The 17,542-nt window shown below is 36.2% G+C and overlaps 1 protein-coding gene across 2 annotated transcripts in view; it reads left to right on the plus strand.

The window, feature by feature from the left end:
- LOC148954423 (putative RNA-binding protein Luc7-like 2) overlaps nt 1-17,542 on the plus strand; it is an 87,068-nt gene that overhangs the window by 54,945 nt on the left and 14,581 nt on the right. For both annotated transcript variants that reach the window (XM_089086488.1, XM_089086486.1), the window contains exons 3-5: nt 590-688; nt 5,683-5,901; nt 9,973-10,185. In XM_089086488.1, the coding sequence (XP_088942614.1) occupies nt 590-688; nt 5,683-5,901; nt 9,973-10,185 (531 nt within the window). The remainder of the gene's footprint in view (nt 1-589; nt 689-5,682; nt 5,902-9,972; nt 10,186-17,542) is intronic.

Consider the following 17,542-nt stretch of genomic DNA (forward strand, 5'->3'; position numbering starts at 1 on the left):
CGGTGCAAAACGCGATAAGTTAAATGATTTTTATAAGATTTTGCGGAAAGTAGGCATTGGCTTTCGATTTTCCATCATTTATTCGGATCACTTTTCCGGACAGCCCAATCAATTCTAAATAGTTTGGCCACACAAACTAAAAAATTGATAATGGACGAGTTAGGGTAGTCATTAAGGTACCGGATCCTCTTAAACGCTTGACAAAAAAACACCAAATATTCCTCTTTTAACATTTTTTTTTGGTTTTACAATTGAATTTGTTTTAATGACTTTTTATTTCTTAAACGTGTTCTTTCCTACCTAAGACGACTATTTGTGAGTACAGGCAAAATATATAAAAGCATATGTAGTTTTTTTGTTCCACTCTAGATGGTCGATTTTTCACGCAAAATTTAATCCGTTTTTAAATCATCTTTCTAAAAATTCCTAATTTTGCTCTTTTTTAGCATCTAACGTCTTTTAGCTTCTATATCATTTAAAATGGAGCTGGTAGAAGATTAAAATCAGACCAATTTGTAGGTATCCTGGGTTTTGGAAGTATTTATATATTGCTTTATTATTTTTATCGACACGTGTGCTTTAATTTCAGCGTATGGATCTTGGAGAGTGTCCCAAACTTCACGATGTTGCACTCCGAGCCGATTATGAAATGGCATCTACATCAAAGGATTATTATTATGATATTGACGTGAGTCTATTTTTTATTTCAAATTCCTGTTTAGTGTGTTAAATGATGTGCAGAATGCATGTCTGTATTGTTTTTGCAGTAAAGCACGCAATATTTCTTGGACGACTTTTATGGGTGCTTGCCTGCTTTTTAACTTTTGTTTTTGCACCAGGCCTAAGTTTTTTAGTTACGATAGGGGAATATGTTTAAACAATACTAACTTTAACAATAGAAACAAATATACATCATCACGCCCCTCCCCCCCCCTAAATTTTATGGCCGTAAAGCAATAAGAAAAAAAAAGTAGAAAAAGGCACCCCCCCCCCCCACGCTAAACAAACTGACTAATAGCCGCCTACCACTGATCATCAACCGAAAGTCAAACCACTGCCACCTGTCATGCGCAATAAACATTACAAACATACATTTCCAACTTGGCCCAGAGATATCTGCCGCATGGGGTAATAAAAAAAAAATCCTAAAATAAAACATTCCTTCATGGTTTTTTGGAGGGTATTTAATAATTGACACTGACTCGACTCGAGCAGAGTATTCCAGACAGTCTGGAAATCAAGTCGATCTGACTGATGGAAATTGAATCTGGCCAGAATGGCTAAGATGATATCTAGATAAGAGACAAGGGACGGACTAGTTCTAAGAGCTACAAGAATATCACCGTTTAGTTGAAACAAAGAGAAAGACACGTGAAAGAATATAAAGAGACTATATATTAGGTAATGACTTACAAAGAAAACTATTTATCTGAAGGATAAGGTTTCATGCTGTATCATGTACTTTAGAGGCTGGTATCAGAAAAGAACAAACAAGTTGGCCATAATATGCCAACAAAAGACGCCAGGCTGAATTAAACAATGAAACAATATTCTTAGGACCGTCCTATGACTAATATGACGCATGAAAGTCAGGTTCTAATTAGGAAGAATTCCAAGCTGGACATACTCGTCACTAGTTCTACTGAAAGAATCTTTGAAAGATGAATTTCAGTTAGGTCAGGAAAAGCTTTCGAAATTCAATATAATTAATTTCCGAGACCACACTGGCTAATCAAGAGAAAACGAAAATCTTTGTTATAATTCTGCCGTTGAAACGACAATGCTGTTATTATCCTCGTTTCTCTCTTCTACGTTTTGTTAAATTTAATATAAAATCAGGAAGCTCGACTTGGCAACATCTAGGGCCAGGCGGTTAGTGTTGAGCCATGAGTTACTTTTTCAAATGGGACAATCGACTTGATAAGAATTTCAGGCTTTGTTCTGACAGATGTGCGTCACCGAAGGCAACTACAGACTCCTTGCCTATGAACGGAATATGTATTTGTAGGCATGGAAAGATTCAGGGTGACTTAGACGACGAGAAATTATTAATTTCTGGTTCATATTTTCATGAAAAAAGAAAAAAACAACAGAATTGCCTCCCCCGCCTAAATTTTTGCGGAAAATATTTTGCCCCCTCCCCCTAACTTTTGGGAATTGACACCACTGGACCTGACAAATTTAGAAGGAAATCGAAAAGTTCAACTCAGCAACACGTAGGGCCGGGCAGTTCGTGTTGAGCCATAGGATTACTCATTCAAATACGAATAAAATCTGAGCTACTCTTAGTACATGTTGTATGTTTGGATTATTATTAGTGCTTTGTTTTGTCCAAATAGTACATTGATCGTACATTTCAAAAAGTAGAACTCTAGTTGTATTTTCTTTTTTTTTTAATTGTGCAATCATTCTTTTCCCCTTTATCCATTCTCTTCTTTTACGTATTCTTTGTTTATTTTTCCTTTAATTCGCTTTTCCTTTCAAAATTGCCTTTGGAAATCTAATAAACGCTTCCGAAAGCTATTTCAATTACACATAAAATAAAGAAAACGATTTAAAAGCTTTTTTGGCACTTTTACTGTGCCTTTCTTTTCTAGAAATCAGATTATTTTCCTTTTTGTTTAATATTTGCATCATTCGCTTTCTTTTCTTTCCTTTCGTTTTTCTGTTTCTACGGAACTAAATAAAAGCTGTAAGATTTGACTTCAATTGCGCAAATTAGAAGAACGCTATTTATTTCTATTGCCATTACTTTATAATGAGTAAAAAACTGATGCATTACCGTGAACATTTTGGTTGCAAACCCCTCTGGATTAAATAAATTTTGGTTCTTTTAACCTGTGACAAATTTTGCCAACCACAAATATTTTTTTTAAGCTCAAACTTTGCATACCGTTGGGATTACTCCCCCCCCCCTTACTTTAGAACCGATCTTCCTAGCATTATATTCTTCTGGAGCTATGTGTTGTTTTAGTGTCAAAGAGAAATTAATCTAAGCGGACGTTTTAGATGAGCTTCAAGGGGAAAATGGTTAACTTTTGGTTATGATTACTGCATCGCACAACAGTTTTTTCCATGTATCTGTAAGATGAATAGTAAAATAAAAATACACAAACATTATCCATGCTGATTAATTGTCTGCGTAGCGCAGGTATCATCTCCTTGTTCTCCGCCCTCGGTCGAGAGTGCAATGTGTGGTTGGGGAGCAAATCCTCTGACTCTTCCTGTGCCCCTCCCCCCTAGATTTTTCCAGGTACCCATTTGGAAGTGGGTCGACTCTGTCTTAGCTTACAGAGTCGAAGTAAGGTAAATAGTAATATTTATTAGTAATAGTCAATTTATAGTCATTGTAATAGCAATAGTAATATTAATAGTCAATAGTAAGTAACCTAATAGTAAACCAAATAGTAAACTTAGTAAAATGAATCAGGATACTCGTTTTGATAACCTAATAGTTTTTTGTTTTTTGTTACTGACATTTTTTTGATTGATCAAATTGACTGATTTAAGTTCCTCGAACGATCTTTGCTCTGAAATTATGATTAAACTTCAAATGCGAACAGAAATGAAAAAGAAATCTTATATAGACGGGCATTTTGGCATGTTTAATTTTTTTCTGTGAGGAGGGACACATTGTCGCCAGATGCCTAGCATCAAATAATACAGTAAGTAGCGTGAAAATATGGCGAAGGTCTCATATTTGTAGTGAATATGCTTCAAAAAAGTGCTTTTTCAATAGTGACAGGCAATAGAATAGGGTCAGATTCTGCAAAATTCCAATGTCGGATTCTGTCATCACACCGGAGTCACGCTACTATATAAACTTTCCACTTCACATTTTGCTTTTAGAAAGTTCACTGATTTCAGGATTCCAACGCGCAACCACCTAAAAAAAAGAGTCGAAATGGTACAAACGTGCCTCATCGGGCAAGAGTGGACAGATACTTGTCTGGGGCTAGCGCAAGGCTAGTAAAAAGAAAGATGTCTTGTACTGCAAAATCTTGCTGTTAGATTCTGTTGTCACTCCAGTCATGCTACTATTTCTATGACTTTTGCTTTAAAAGAGGGACTGATTAACCACCTAAAAAGAACCGAATTGGGGAAGCTTGCCTCTTGTGGCAAAAATGGACAGATGTCTCTGGCTCTAGCACGAAGCTAGAGCCTAAAACTACCTAAAAAAGAGCCGAAATGGTACAAGCGTGTTTGATGGGCAAGAGTGGACGGATACATGTATAGGGCTAGCGCAAGGCTAGTAAAAAAGAAAGAGGCCTTATACTACCTCCACTACAAATGACTTTTCCACTACAAATTTTGCTTCAAAAGTGTAATAGTTTGAAGAGTTCAACGCGCAACCACCCAAAAAGGAACCGAAATGGTACAAGCATGCCTCATCGGGCAAGAGTGGACGGATACTTGTATTGGGCTAGCGCAAGGCAGTAAAAAAGAAAGAGGCCTTATGCTGCAAAATCTCGCTGTCAGATTCTGTTGTCACTCCAGAGTCACGCTACTATCTCTATAACTTTTCCACTATAAATTTTGCTTTAAAAGAGGGACTGATTTGAAGAGCTCGGTACACAACCCTGGAAACCACCTAAAAAGAGCGAAATTGAGCAATGTTGCCTCATGTGGCAAAAATGGACAGATATTTCTCTGGCTCTGGCGCGAAGCTATAGCCTAAAACCACCTAAAAAAGAGCCAAAATGGTACAACCGTGCCTCATCTGCAGTAGTAGTAGTATCACATGCTGCATATTAATGCCGTAAAATCCGCTCATTGCGCATAAAATTAAAATATCTAACAATGTATCTTGTCATAAATTCAACTATATATATAATTAAAATGAAAGGGAAATACAGTAACTGTTTTTTTTTTATTTAATCATATAGTGAAAAGTGACAAAAAACATGTCTATAATATAAGAAAACTCCGAATATTTCGGCTTCGCACCCGGCCGGCTTTATCGAGGGGAAGAAATACAAAAAAAAACTAGGCTAACCACAAGATATACTAGATTATAATCTTAAAAGATGAAAAAAAAATCATTGGGTATGCAAAAAAGAGAAAACATGATGAAAATTTTCTATTATCAAACAGGAAAATCAACTCGATTTTGGGCTCTGTTCATCTTAATACTGGAGTTTTCTATATAGCAAATAAAATGATGGTGAAAAATATACTGTAAGTTTTAATATTGACTGAAATCGGACAATTTTCATCACCAACATTCTTCATTCTTCAACATTCTTAAAGTGCCGTCCAAGTTAAAGTATTGTTAAATTAACCAGTAAAATTAATTACTAAGTTAAAGTAATTGGTTATTTATTTATTTAATAGTCGTTTTAGAAACTAGAAAACTCATCTATACCGTTTTCCCAAAATTGGGTGGCTTATTCAGTTTTTTTCTGTTGTTAAATCAGTTTCAGCCGTGGTTCCTGGCTGTTATTCCAAAATATGATCCAATTAAAAATTTTCGAAATCTGAAAAGCAATTTAATACCTTAGTTAAGGCTTTGTTGGTATGCAGAACATAGGCTAGTTAAAGAAAATGTACGCTTATATGCCTATTCACATACTCTGTGTGCCTGATTTCTTTTTCAAGGGATTAAATATCAACTAATTAAAATCGATTTATTGATTAATTTCGAAAATTAAGAGTTAATTTCGAAGAGATTAAATATTTTAGGCGATGGAACATCTTCAGTCATTTATTCGCGACTGTGACAAGCGAACAGAATTGGCCAAAAAACGTTTAGCCGAAACACAGGAGGAGCTTTCAGCTGAAGTAGCCAACAAAGCCAATGCAGTTCATGAACTAGGTGAACAAATCGGGAAAAAATTGGCAAAGGCTGAGCAACTTGGTGCAGAAGGACATGTTGAAGAGTCGTATGGACTTATGGATGAAGTGAGTATTATATTTCTGCTTTCATTGTTATAACATGTATTTTGGTGTTAAAGGTAATTAATGCTCACTGATATGACTTGACAAATCAAGATTTAAGTTGTTTTTTTTTTTTTATACTGGTTTTCATTAATACGGTTCGAATAGGATTGTTGAAAACTATGACCTGACCCGGGAGTTTCTATTCCTTCTTGATACACTGTAATAATGTTGAAAAAAGAAATGTTGTTCGGAAAATAAAAATAATTGTAAGAGGAGATAGCGATGCTTGTAATACTAAATTTAAAAGAATTTTCATAAATGTATTTTACCTACACAGCACTTGAATGGTCTGAAATTTTTCAAATACCTAATTCTAGAAACGTTTTACTATGGAGTAGCCATTTTGCTTTCGGATATAAATGGTTCCTTTTTTTGTTTATTTCTTCTTTTTCAGTTCAAGGTTTTTTGGTATGCCTCGAATGGTTTCTTTGTTTTGTTTTGGCATTATGTGGGCAGTGAAAATGGCTAATTGGAGGTCTTTGCCTAAATATATCCTTTGTTTTTGCTGTTTACTGGCTGAAAATTATTCTTATGGCTGTTTTGTCTTTTTGCTCTTCCAATTGCTTAACTAATTTTATTCTAAGTCTTATCTTAATAAACAAACAATAGTTGTATATATATCTCTAGTTTTTTTTTCCGGAAAACGACACTATAATTTTTCCTGAAATTGCCAATTTACCATTTTCTGGCGGAAAAAAAAAAATCTAGATAGGCCACAACATTTTTCCTGAAAACGACGCTATAATTTTTCCGGAAATTTCCTGAAATTTTTCCCAAAAAAATTATATAATTTTTCATGAAACGAATTAGTAAAATTCGTTTCCCCCTCCCTTCTCCCTTAATATTTCTTATAAATCGTCTGCTGACTGAGAAGAGAGACCCTTAAAGGTTGAAAGCTCCAGGAATAAGCAGGAGTATTATAACTAACGCAATGTGTTGACAAATCAGTTGATTTTGAGTTTTTGAGAAAGACATTCCCGTTTAATAGCTGTAGAGTGAGTGAGGGAACTCTATTGAAATGTTGGAACTTCTTGGGAGGGTTTAAAGAGGGAGGTTTTGAATTGATTAGGATGGAGGAGGAGTGTGTGTAGCTGTGTAGGCCTCAGGCGGCTTAGTGCTGTAGTAAAATGTTAGTAATAGTAGTGGTATTAAGGTTTATGTTCGCTTTGAAAGTTTTGGTATGTTATTTTTTCAGCTCTCCTTTGGTTTTACTGTTTCAACGAAAGATACAAATATTGACCTCACATTATATCTAAGACTCTACCGAATTATATTACATCTACTGAATAATATTTTTGAAATTTGGTGTACAGGGTTCTTCAAATTAATAATAAGTACAAAATTTTTCAAAAATCGTTAAAAAAAAGGATACTTTTCTTATTTTTTTAAAGCAATTTTAAATCTTAAGTAATACCATAATTTTGGCTCGAAGACTGGATAGAATTGAGACCAACGAATCCGATGATAGGAGTTTCTTGTCCTTTTGGCGCAAGTTACAGCTACGGGCTTGAAGTGAAGTCGCTAGTTTCAGATAGAACATAAACCATAAGAGGTAAACAAGGAGGGACTCGTTTATTTTCCTCTGAAGTTTTCTAATTTATACACCAATAAACAACAGCTGACCTTGTACTGCAGCTGCCCTTTCTAGTATCTTTGCACTTTTGATCTAAATATACTGAGTTTTGACGTTTCTTTGACAATTAGCTTTTGACATTTCTTTGGCTGTATATTGATACCAACCCTAATTTCAGACTTTTTCTTCTTTTGGGGTTATCAGCTTTCAGCCGCAAGTGACATTAACCCTGATTGGATTTTCTCATAGTGGGTGTTGCTGTCCCTAGGGAATGCTTTGGACCTTCCTACACTAGAAGGATCTCTACTACGCCAAAATGGGTCTAAAAGTAAATTGCAACCACAAATGTGACAATTGACTAATTTCTCAAAGCTTAATTTAAAGCCTTAAAATGAAACTTGAGTTATTGAATATTATTTCAAAGAGGATTATGTGAACTGGAAAGTCTGTGAATCCATGCCTAAACACTTATTTGATCCATTACGTAGCCTACTTCCTTAGGATACAGAAAATAAACGGCCGTCTTATTTATGGTATTCAAAGACAATTTAATTTAACTTTAAGCTGAAACCATTATGTAGTTGCCATAATGGAAAGTGGCTTTCAGAGATTTATAATGAAAAATGGCTTTCTTTGTGGTGTTCAAAGGTAATTTAGTTTTACTTTTAACAGAGATTGTTCATACAGTTCAGCTTGCCATAATGGAAAGTGGCTCTAAGAAAAGGTAGCAAAGAATGCTTTGTGAAAAAAATATCATAAAATTAAATCGTTTGGAAAAAAGAAAAATGAACTACTCTTAATTGCAGAATTTAGTTGTTGTTGAGTATCTTTCTAATAAGTAATCTATATTTTAGTGTCAAAAGTTTGCTTCGACAGTCAAATCCTACCAAAGACATCGGTAGATTTTGTTTTCTCCCGAGTGGAAAGGAAACTACTCCCGCTAGTGACAGCACACAATCATCGAGAAGAACTAGAATAATTCAATAAAACAAGCTCAGTTTTTCTTGATTAAAATTTAGATCTCAATCAAAGGTTTAAGTTTATTTTGGTTTGAAATTTTTTATTGTTATTATAAAACAGTTACGGCTATTTTAATATTTTGAACTTTTGTTAAAGCAAATTGTAAATAGATATTACTATTAATTTAGGTAAATAAAATGAATATACCTTTATCTTTTCCTGTGAAAATACATGTCTCCAAAGAATCCTGAATATACACTGGACAGATCGAGTCTCGAACGTAGAGAACGGAACATGAACAACCAGACTCACTACTTGCCAACATCGATGGCAATATCTTGGCCATGTTTCGAGATTGGGGAATCTTAGAAGTCCCAAGGCAACGTACATGATTGAGGAGGATGGGTTCTTCCAAAAACACGTTAGGCTACACATTCGTGTCAGATCTCTTAACAGGTTTCTGCCACGTGAGTGAAAAAATATACTGACATCAAGTTGTCCATGGCTTGTAAGAGATTTGGTAAGCTGAAGCACCATTTTCAGGAGTTACGTGTTCCCTTGGAAGTATTTAAATAAGCTGTATAAGCAATCCCCTAGTGGTGACCTGCAAGATCGTCCCTAGAACACTTTACATCACATATATCAGTGAGATCTCTGTCCCCTTAACGCGCTCCTGCAACTCGAGTTATTCTTGCGGCTGCAGGACACCGAGAACGCTGGAGACTCCTTGTCGATGCCACAGGTTCCTCTGGAGGCACAGGGGCTCTAAGGTATTATCTAGTAAATCCTTTTGGCAAAACGGATTCTTTTATCATCGACTTAATGTTAAAAAATAATAGATGCAATTGCTATTTATTGCGGTTTTTATCTTTATGATTACGTGGGATAACTGGGCTTCTTTTTTTGAGAAGTTCTTCTCACTTTCAATATTCTTTGTTCGAATCACAAGTTTACTCTCACTAATGGTCAAATGACATTTTATTGGCAATCAATAAAAAGAAAAATTGGAAAAAAGAAAAAGAAATCCTTGACAATCCGATTGGGAGAATTGTTTTAGATTATGTGCTCAAAATTCAAATTTTGTGTGAACGTAAAAAGCCGCAGCCAAATTTTCAGTCGTCCCGAAAGAAGTATTTATTTATTACATTAAATTACAGCTTGGTGCAGTCTAGGGATTTTCCCTTGTGAAGCTCTAGAGTTGATGATCGATAAGTTGTTTCCATTAGAGAAGGAGAATTGAACAGCATCATCATAAAACACTTTTAGATCAGTGCCTTTCTTTATTTTTCTATGTTTTACTCCGCTGTTTACAGTTTCCTATTATTGGGTTAAAAATAAATATATAATACATAAAACAAGAAAATGAATTTGAAAGTTCTTGGTGTCTAAACCAGCGATTATTCCGCTAGTCAATACAAAGAGTCATTGCTAAAAAAAAAAGAGAAATACTTTTTTTGAATAAAAAAAAAATTGAAAATGCTGTTTTTTGTCTTTAATAGGTAGAGCAACTTCGGCGAAAGAAAATTGAAGCTGAGAACGACTACAGGAATTCAATGCCTGCAAGTACTTATCAGCAACAAAAGCTTCGAGTTTGTGAAGTGTGTTCAGCTTATCTTGGTATTCATGACAATGACAGGCGTCTTGCTGATCATTTTGGGGGTAAACTCCATCTTGGCTTTATTCTGATCAGAGAAAAGTTGACTGACCTCGAGGTAAGTTTAGTCTTTTTCTTTAAATGCATATTGAATTCAACTGTCTGCTTTTAAAATGTTATGTTGAAAGCCAGCTTTCAACTTCGTTCCAGTGTCAAATAAAAATGATTTTGCTTTGTATAATTGGTATGTGTCCGTTACACCCAGCCAGTCACTAATTGAAAACAATTACTTGATACGATACAACGAGTAACAGTTTTTTCGGAGTACTTTTAAAAATGTTTATGGCTAAAGCCTAAACGCAAGTGAGTATTTCTCATTAAGAGATTACCCAGAGTAAGTAGGTTTCAGAAAGTGACGAATTTTCTGACGAGGATTAAGAAATTGACGAAATTTTATCTCATGGCTGAAAGATAAAGTTGAAAATTCCGTGATTATTTTTTTGGGTGGGGGGGGGGTGGGAACGTTTTGTTGCAGGTTAGGGAGAAAACTAATTTGTCTCTGGCCCTCACGGAAGAATATACGCTATGTTTTTTTTTTTTTTTTTTTTCCGTTGTCTGACTTGTTAACAGAAAAACGGTATTATTTGTCTATTTTTTCTTTATATATATTTATTTTCCTATTAATTACATATTATTTACCTATTATTTAACGGACATCACACAATGTTAGTTGTAATTATGAAGATTGCCAGTGCCTAAACAAGGTGTGACTGATAATCAACTCCAATCGGTGCTTGAAATGTAATTAAGTAACGAAAAAAAGTTTTCTTAAGTGTTAGTAAATAACGGCATTAAAACTTGAAACAAGCAGAAATCATTGCGTGTATAGGGGTACTGTCCCCTCTTCAACCCCTTGTTGTTTGCGCCAAAGTTTCATTGTGCTTTAAAAACACTTGTTATTCACCATGAGAGCTAAAAAATTGCAGACTCCACGCTCGTAATAATTTCTGATGTATTTACGTGTGTTTGAGCCATTGCAATTTTGGTCCTTTTGAAAGAATACTTAGCTCCTTGGATGTGAAAACCTCAGAGGATAGATTTTCCAAAGGAGGGCCAGGACAAAATCTAGGAAGGGAAATCCATGTTTGTTGAAACTGTTGAAATTCCAATTTTGAAAATTTTTCCGTAAGCGAGTTTTCGCTACATGGAAAACATGTTGGAAAGACCTTTGTGAGATATGTAAAATTTGGTGAAAATTTTGAACGGATAAATTCTGATATAACAAAGATTTGAAATTGAATATTTCATTACTAAGGACATATCTTTTGGATCTATGGTCTTTTAAAATATGTGTTAAACTTTTGAAACCCACTGACAAATAAGATTTGAATGTTTTTTAACACAATTTAAAGGATCTAAAACAATATTGGTCCAATGCTCATCCTAAGCTTGACGTAAATACACTCTAAGACCACACTGGCTATACATGACATGTGAAACAAGAGATGAAAGGAAATAATAATAAAAAAAAAAAAAAAATCAAACAAATCTAACCTTCCGAAGTGAATCTAACGAGAGCAGAATAGACACTGAATACAAAAAAAAAAAAAAACAGCCAGAAATAAATGAAAGAAACTATCACCAATTGGATTGAATAAGTATCCGTTGCCTGGCAATAGGATTTTGTTTTATCTCAATTCAAATTCAAATCATGGGCCTATCCATGGGCACTGTTTTGTCTCCTTATTTGGCAAATTTTTACATGGATTTCATAGAACAATCTGCTTTGAATAGTTTCCACTTAAAACACTCTATCTGGTTTCGTTTCGTTGATGATATCCTTTTTGTTTGGGAACATGGACAGGACTCATAAGAGATTTTTTGGCACATTTAAACTCTTTTGATTCGAATCTCCAGTTCACAATGGAAGTAGAAGATTCAGGAAAGCTGCCTTTTTTAGAGGTTTTAATTATAAAAAAATATTCCTAGCCTTGAATTTTCTATATATAGAAAGCCGACCCATAAGTATCGGTATCTACATTTCTCGTCAAATCACCCTCCTTCTGTGGCAAGAGGGGTAATAATCTCTTTAGTCGACAGAGTTCTAAAAATCTGTTCGAGTAATTATGTAAAATCTGAATTAAATTATGTTAAAGATATTCTATACTCCGAGGGATACCCAGTTAACCTTATAGAAAATATCATAGACGATTAAAAAAGATAAAAAAAGAAAATAGTGAGCCCTTCCCCCTTGATTCAGTTATTCCGGCAATAACTGCCGGAATAATTTTTTTTTTTTTTTTTTTTTTAGCACTGAGGACGACTTGGGGGAGGTTCTTGTCTTGCCACTGTCTGAAAAAATCCTGGTTTTCTCACCTTTTTTTTAATTTTATTTGTCATTTATTATTTCCTTTCCTCTCTTGTTTTCACACGTCATGTATAGCCAGTGTGGTCTTAGAGTGTATTTACGAGAAGAAGAATAACCTATTCAATATACTGACTCATATATGAAGATACACAGCATGCACAATTGTATCCATAAGATGACATAGCCCGTTCTCAAACTACGTTTAGTGAGGGTGGGCTCTCAAATGTTGTTGAGAACCTCCAAAAGGCTTGGCTAGATAGAATACCTTCTAAGCTTATAGACCTTGTTCGGATCACAGTCGTCACGGTTGCCACATACCTCAATCCGTGTTTCTAGAAATTGTATATTATCCCTGATGATCTTCTGCAAGTTGAGGGTAAAATAGCAAGATACATGGATTGGGCCTTACTGGAATCTGTATCAGTAGATGCAAGTGCAGAATCAAAAATCAAACCAGTTTGTGGGGATCACATGGTAAAGTTTCAGTAGTCAATGAAAGACAAGCTTGGTCAGTAGGGAGTCTTTAGTTCCAAGAAAAACTTATCCAATCAAGCCGTGGGTCTCAGAAATACCTATACAAGTTTTTCATAAATTATTGCCTATGCCGGCCACCAATGTCTTTCCTGAGAGTGAATTCCAAGTCTGATTAGCTAATCCAGTGGTTCGTGGTAACACACAGTATTACGTCGAAAATACGAGTTATGCATGGTTTTTTCTTCGACTTTGACAGATTTTTCCAAAGGTATTGAAAAGAATTCCAGATATCGAGGATTTCGAGTTCTCGAGAGTTGACTATATTTTGCATATTCAGAATCAGCATGACTAATGGATTCTGCTGTTTCACACGGCAACGACATTTTTTGCTAAAAATTAACTTAAAAATTAATACATTTTGCTTCTACTCCCCCCATCAACTCCCGCTTTTTACACAAGTTTAATATTCGTAAAACAGTTCTTCGAGGATGATGTTCAATCCTAAAACAACGCACCCTTCGAATATAAATTAGGAGGGTAGGGGTTGCAATATCATAATTAATTGTAGGGCCGGTATTTTTATTGTTTTAAAGGCGATTTTGCGAACTAGCCTGTTTTTGTACGGATGTTCCCCACGAACTTCAGTTGGGAAGAGACTGCCAACGGGAAACAAGAAGACATTAAACAGTGTATGCAAATAGGAAATGAGAAATATTAGCATTTGACCTCGGCGAAAACAAAGATTCTGGTGGTACTTGCCCCCTCTTCCCAAGAAATTTCCTGGTGACGCTCATGATGCCCCATCCTCACTTTCCCACCTTTGTTCCGGTATGTATGTGAATATAATCTTTTATGCTACATAAAAAAAAAGATTGTCGCACGGGGGGGGGGGCTATCAACCCTGGAAGTTCCGTGGGTTTTGTGCTTTGGGTTGTGTTTCAACCTTGTGTTGAAAAGTGCTTTGGGTTGTGTTTCAACCTTGTGTTGAAAAGTGCTTTGGGTTGTGTTTCAACCTTGGATTCGGCCTGTAGTGCCAGTTCATGAGAATTTATGAGGCAAGGGGGCTTTTTTATCTGTTAAAATGAATATACAAGAAACAGTATTTTTCAAATATGAAAGAGGGAGGCTTATTCGATTTTTTATTCTGAAGATGTATAAATGTATTTTTCAAAAATTATGGGGGAGGGGTGTGGACTGCCCCCCCCCCATGCAATGAGTACGCTAATGAAAATCACCTCTTTTTAGTAAGGAGGTGTTTTATTTAGTCTTAAGACTAAGGTAAAAATAATCTACATTTTAAAAGACTAGCTTTAATACTATACCTGCAATTATGAAAAGAAAAACTTAAACGAAAAAAAAAACATATGTCTCCAAGTTTCCTTTCTCAAAAGCGTATCATGATATATTATGACCCAACTGTTATCAAACAGTTCGTGGTAACGAACTGTAAGTAAAGAGTGACGCGGCTAAATAGTAACCGAAAATTCTAAAACGTAATTTTGATATCAATAGATATGTCAAAAGAATTGGCTTATTTTTCTGATTCCAAATATAAAAGACTAAGTTTAGTGTTACCCATCAAAAGCTACGAGCATGAGAAAATTTGCCTGATTTTCGAAAAAAATAAGGACCCCCCCCCTAAAAGTCAGAGATTCGGAATGAAAATCACGGTGGCCGGTGTCTACCCCCCCCCCCTGGAAAATACCCCCTAAGCTCAGCCCCGCATCCTGAGAAAATTTCAATTTTTCACAAATTTTTCAAATTTTTGGGTCACTTGCCGGAGACTCTGGGCGGGTGGGAGCCCTCAAATATCGTCCCAAATCCCTCTCTCAATTTACCACTTGTTCACGGATGCCCACCGTCTCCAGTCACTTTCCCAATAGTATCTATTTATTGCCTCAGCTCAGTTCAGCAATCTGAGCAAATTTCAACTTTTTCAAGTTGTGGGTCACTTGCCCAAGACTGGGCAGGTGGGCGCCTCCAAAAAGTGTCCTAAATTCCTCTCTCGCCTTAGAACTTATTCACGGATGCCTAAAGCAGTGAACGGTTAGACTGTTTCCCTAGCGTTAACCATATGGGTTGCGGAAGGTTAGCGCTTGAGCAACGGTCTAACCATTCACTACCTAAAGCTTCCGTTAACCACTGCTAAGGTGAGAGAAGAATTTGGGACAATTTTTAACGGAAGCTTTAGGTAGTGAATGGTTAGACCGTTGCTCAAGCGCTAACCATCCGCAACACACATAGCAACAATATATTCATTTTCACATGGGGTTCCAGTCTAACCCATGTCCGCCGCTTCCATCATACAAGCCCGATTTTTTCGGTTCTATAATTGCACCCTTATACTGTGCTTCTCTTCACCTAGTCTCTCTCCAATCATCTTCTAAATAGTACCTATTCATTGGCACAGCTCAGTCCCGCGATCTGAGCAAATTTCAATTTTTCAAGTTTTGGGTCATTTGCCTGGGACCGGGCAGCAGGTGGGCGCCCCCAAAAGTTGTCCCAATGTTTTCTCTCAGTCTTGCACTTGTTCACGGATGTCTAATGCCGTGAATGGTTAGACCGTTGCTCAGGCGGTAACCATGCGGCAAACACATACCAGCAATATTTTTTCATTTTCACATGGAATCCAAATCTAGCTCATGTCCATCGCTTAGCATTCAAATTTTTCCCTTCAAAATAGGCGGGCAGGGTGCCCGTCGTCTCCAATCACTTTCCAAATAGTATCTATTCATTGCCCCAGCTCAGTCCAGTATTCTAAGCAAATTTAATTGGTCAAACTTTCATTTTATTATGTAAACAATAATATTCTGGCGGGGTAGTATAATAAGGGGCTCAGTAGGCACGTTTTTAATTAATTATTAGACAGAATTTGGACATTTTTTAGCGTTCAGTGTTCGGGTAGGAGCGTTGGGGTCTGACTATCTGGGCTTTATTTTTTAAGGCCTGAATGCTAAGCGATGGACATGGGCTAAATTGGGACCCCATGTGAAAATGAAAAAAATATTGTTGGTATGTGTAGCGCATGCTTGGTTACCGCTAGGGAAACAGTCTAACCGTTCAAGGCTTTATACATCCGTGAATAAGTTCTAAGGCGAGAGAGGAATTTAGGACAATTTTTGGAGGCGCCCACTTGCCCAGTCTCAGGCAAGTGACCCAAACTTGAAGAAGTTGAAATTTGCTCAGATTGCTGAACTAAGCTGAGGCAATGAATAGATACTATTGGGAAAGTGATTGGAGATGGTTGGCATCCATGATTAAGTGCTAAATTGAGAGAGGAATTTGGGGGTGCCCATTTGGGGTCTCCGGCAAGTGACCCAAAAATTTGAAAATTTTGTGAAAAATTGAAATTTTCTCAGAATATGGGGCCGAGCTTAGGTATTTTTCGCGGGGAGGGGGCATTCACCTAGAATCGAAAATCATACCATCAGATTCAGTGTATCTGAAACCCTATTTTAGAATTTTTAAGCTCCCATATGCAAAAATATGGAATCTTGTATTTTTGGCCAGAAGAAAGATCACGGATGTGGGTTCATGTTTTTTTGTTTGTTTTCCCCAGGGGTGATCGTATCGAACCAATAGTTCTAGAATATCGAGAATGTGCTCATTCAAACGGAAATTAAAAGTTCTAGTGTCCTTTTTAAGTGAATAAAAAGACTGGAGGGTCACTACCCCCCCTCCCACCCCCTTTTTTCTCAATGTTGTCTGATAAAAATTTTGATATAGCCATTTTGTTCAGCATAGATGAAAAGCCCAGTAACTATGCCTTTAGGGATAACACGAGCCCCCACAGCCCCTGGGGAAAGGTGTGCAATTTGGGAAATTTGCCCATTGTTTACGTATAGTATATATAATTGAGAAGCATATAGACATTTTCTTTTTTGGGGGGGGGTGAATTTTGGGGCTGGGTATAATTTTCCACGGGTATAATTTTCGGTTGGGAGGAAAGTTTCTTAGGGGTGAGTTTTCCCAGCAAAATTTCAAATTGGGGAATTTGCTTGAATTCCTTTACGAAATAATTTTTCTTTGTCGTACTTTCTCTTTGCCGACTCAGTTTTACATGTTGAGATGTTAAGGGGAATTGGCCAGGGGGTATAATTACCGGGTTAGAATTGTCTAGATATTTTTCCGTTGGGGGGGGGGAGTTCCACGAGAGAAATTCTCAGAGAGAATTTTCTCCGGGAGCGACTTTCTAATAGTGGACTGGATGTTTTCGGGAAGAACTTTCCACGAAAAGGGGGATTTCCGGCATAATTTTAAAAACAATCATAAATTATAGTATTTTTCAAATGAATATGTCCTAAGATTATTTTTTTTATCCGGTATCGTCCGCAATAAATTTTCCTAGGGGAGGGGGATTTAAACTAGAATGGAATTGTCTGAAGGGAATTTTCCTGGTGGGGGTGTGTGTGGGTATTTTACGCAGGAAGGACTTTCCATGAGGGGAAGGAATTTTCCATGGATGGGTAGCCAGATTTTCGGCATTATTTAAAGACAGTCATAAGTTAAATAAAGAAAAAACAAGAAAACGGCCCCTGTGTTTCAGGAGTCGTTAATTTCCCTTCGTTTTAAGTTTTGATGTTGCTCCTTACTTTAAGTTGCAATTTTTTTTTTTTTTTTTTTTTAATAAACC

This window comes from Artemia sp. Qi Xiang Cuo, chromosome 3 (genome assembly GCF_049724085.1).
Source record: "Artemia sp. Qi Xiang Cuo chromosome 3, ASM4972408v1, whole genome shotgun sequence".
In the NCBI taxonomy this organism is placed as follows: domain Eukaryota; kingdom Metazoa; phylum Arthropoda; class Branchiopoda; order Anostraca; family Artemiidae; genus Artemia; species Artemia sp. Qi Xiang Cuo.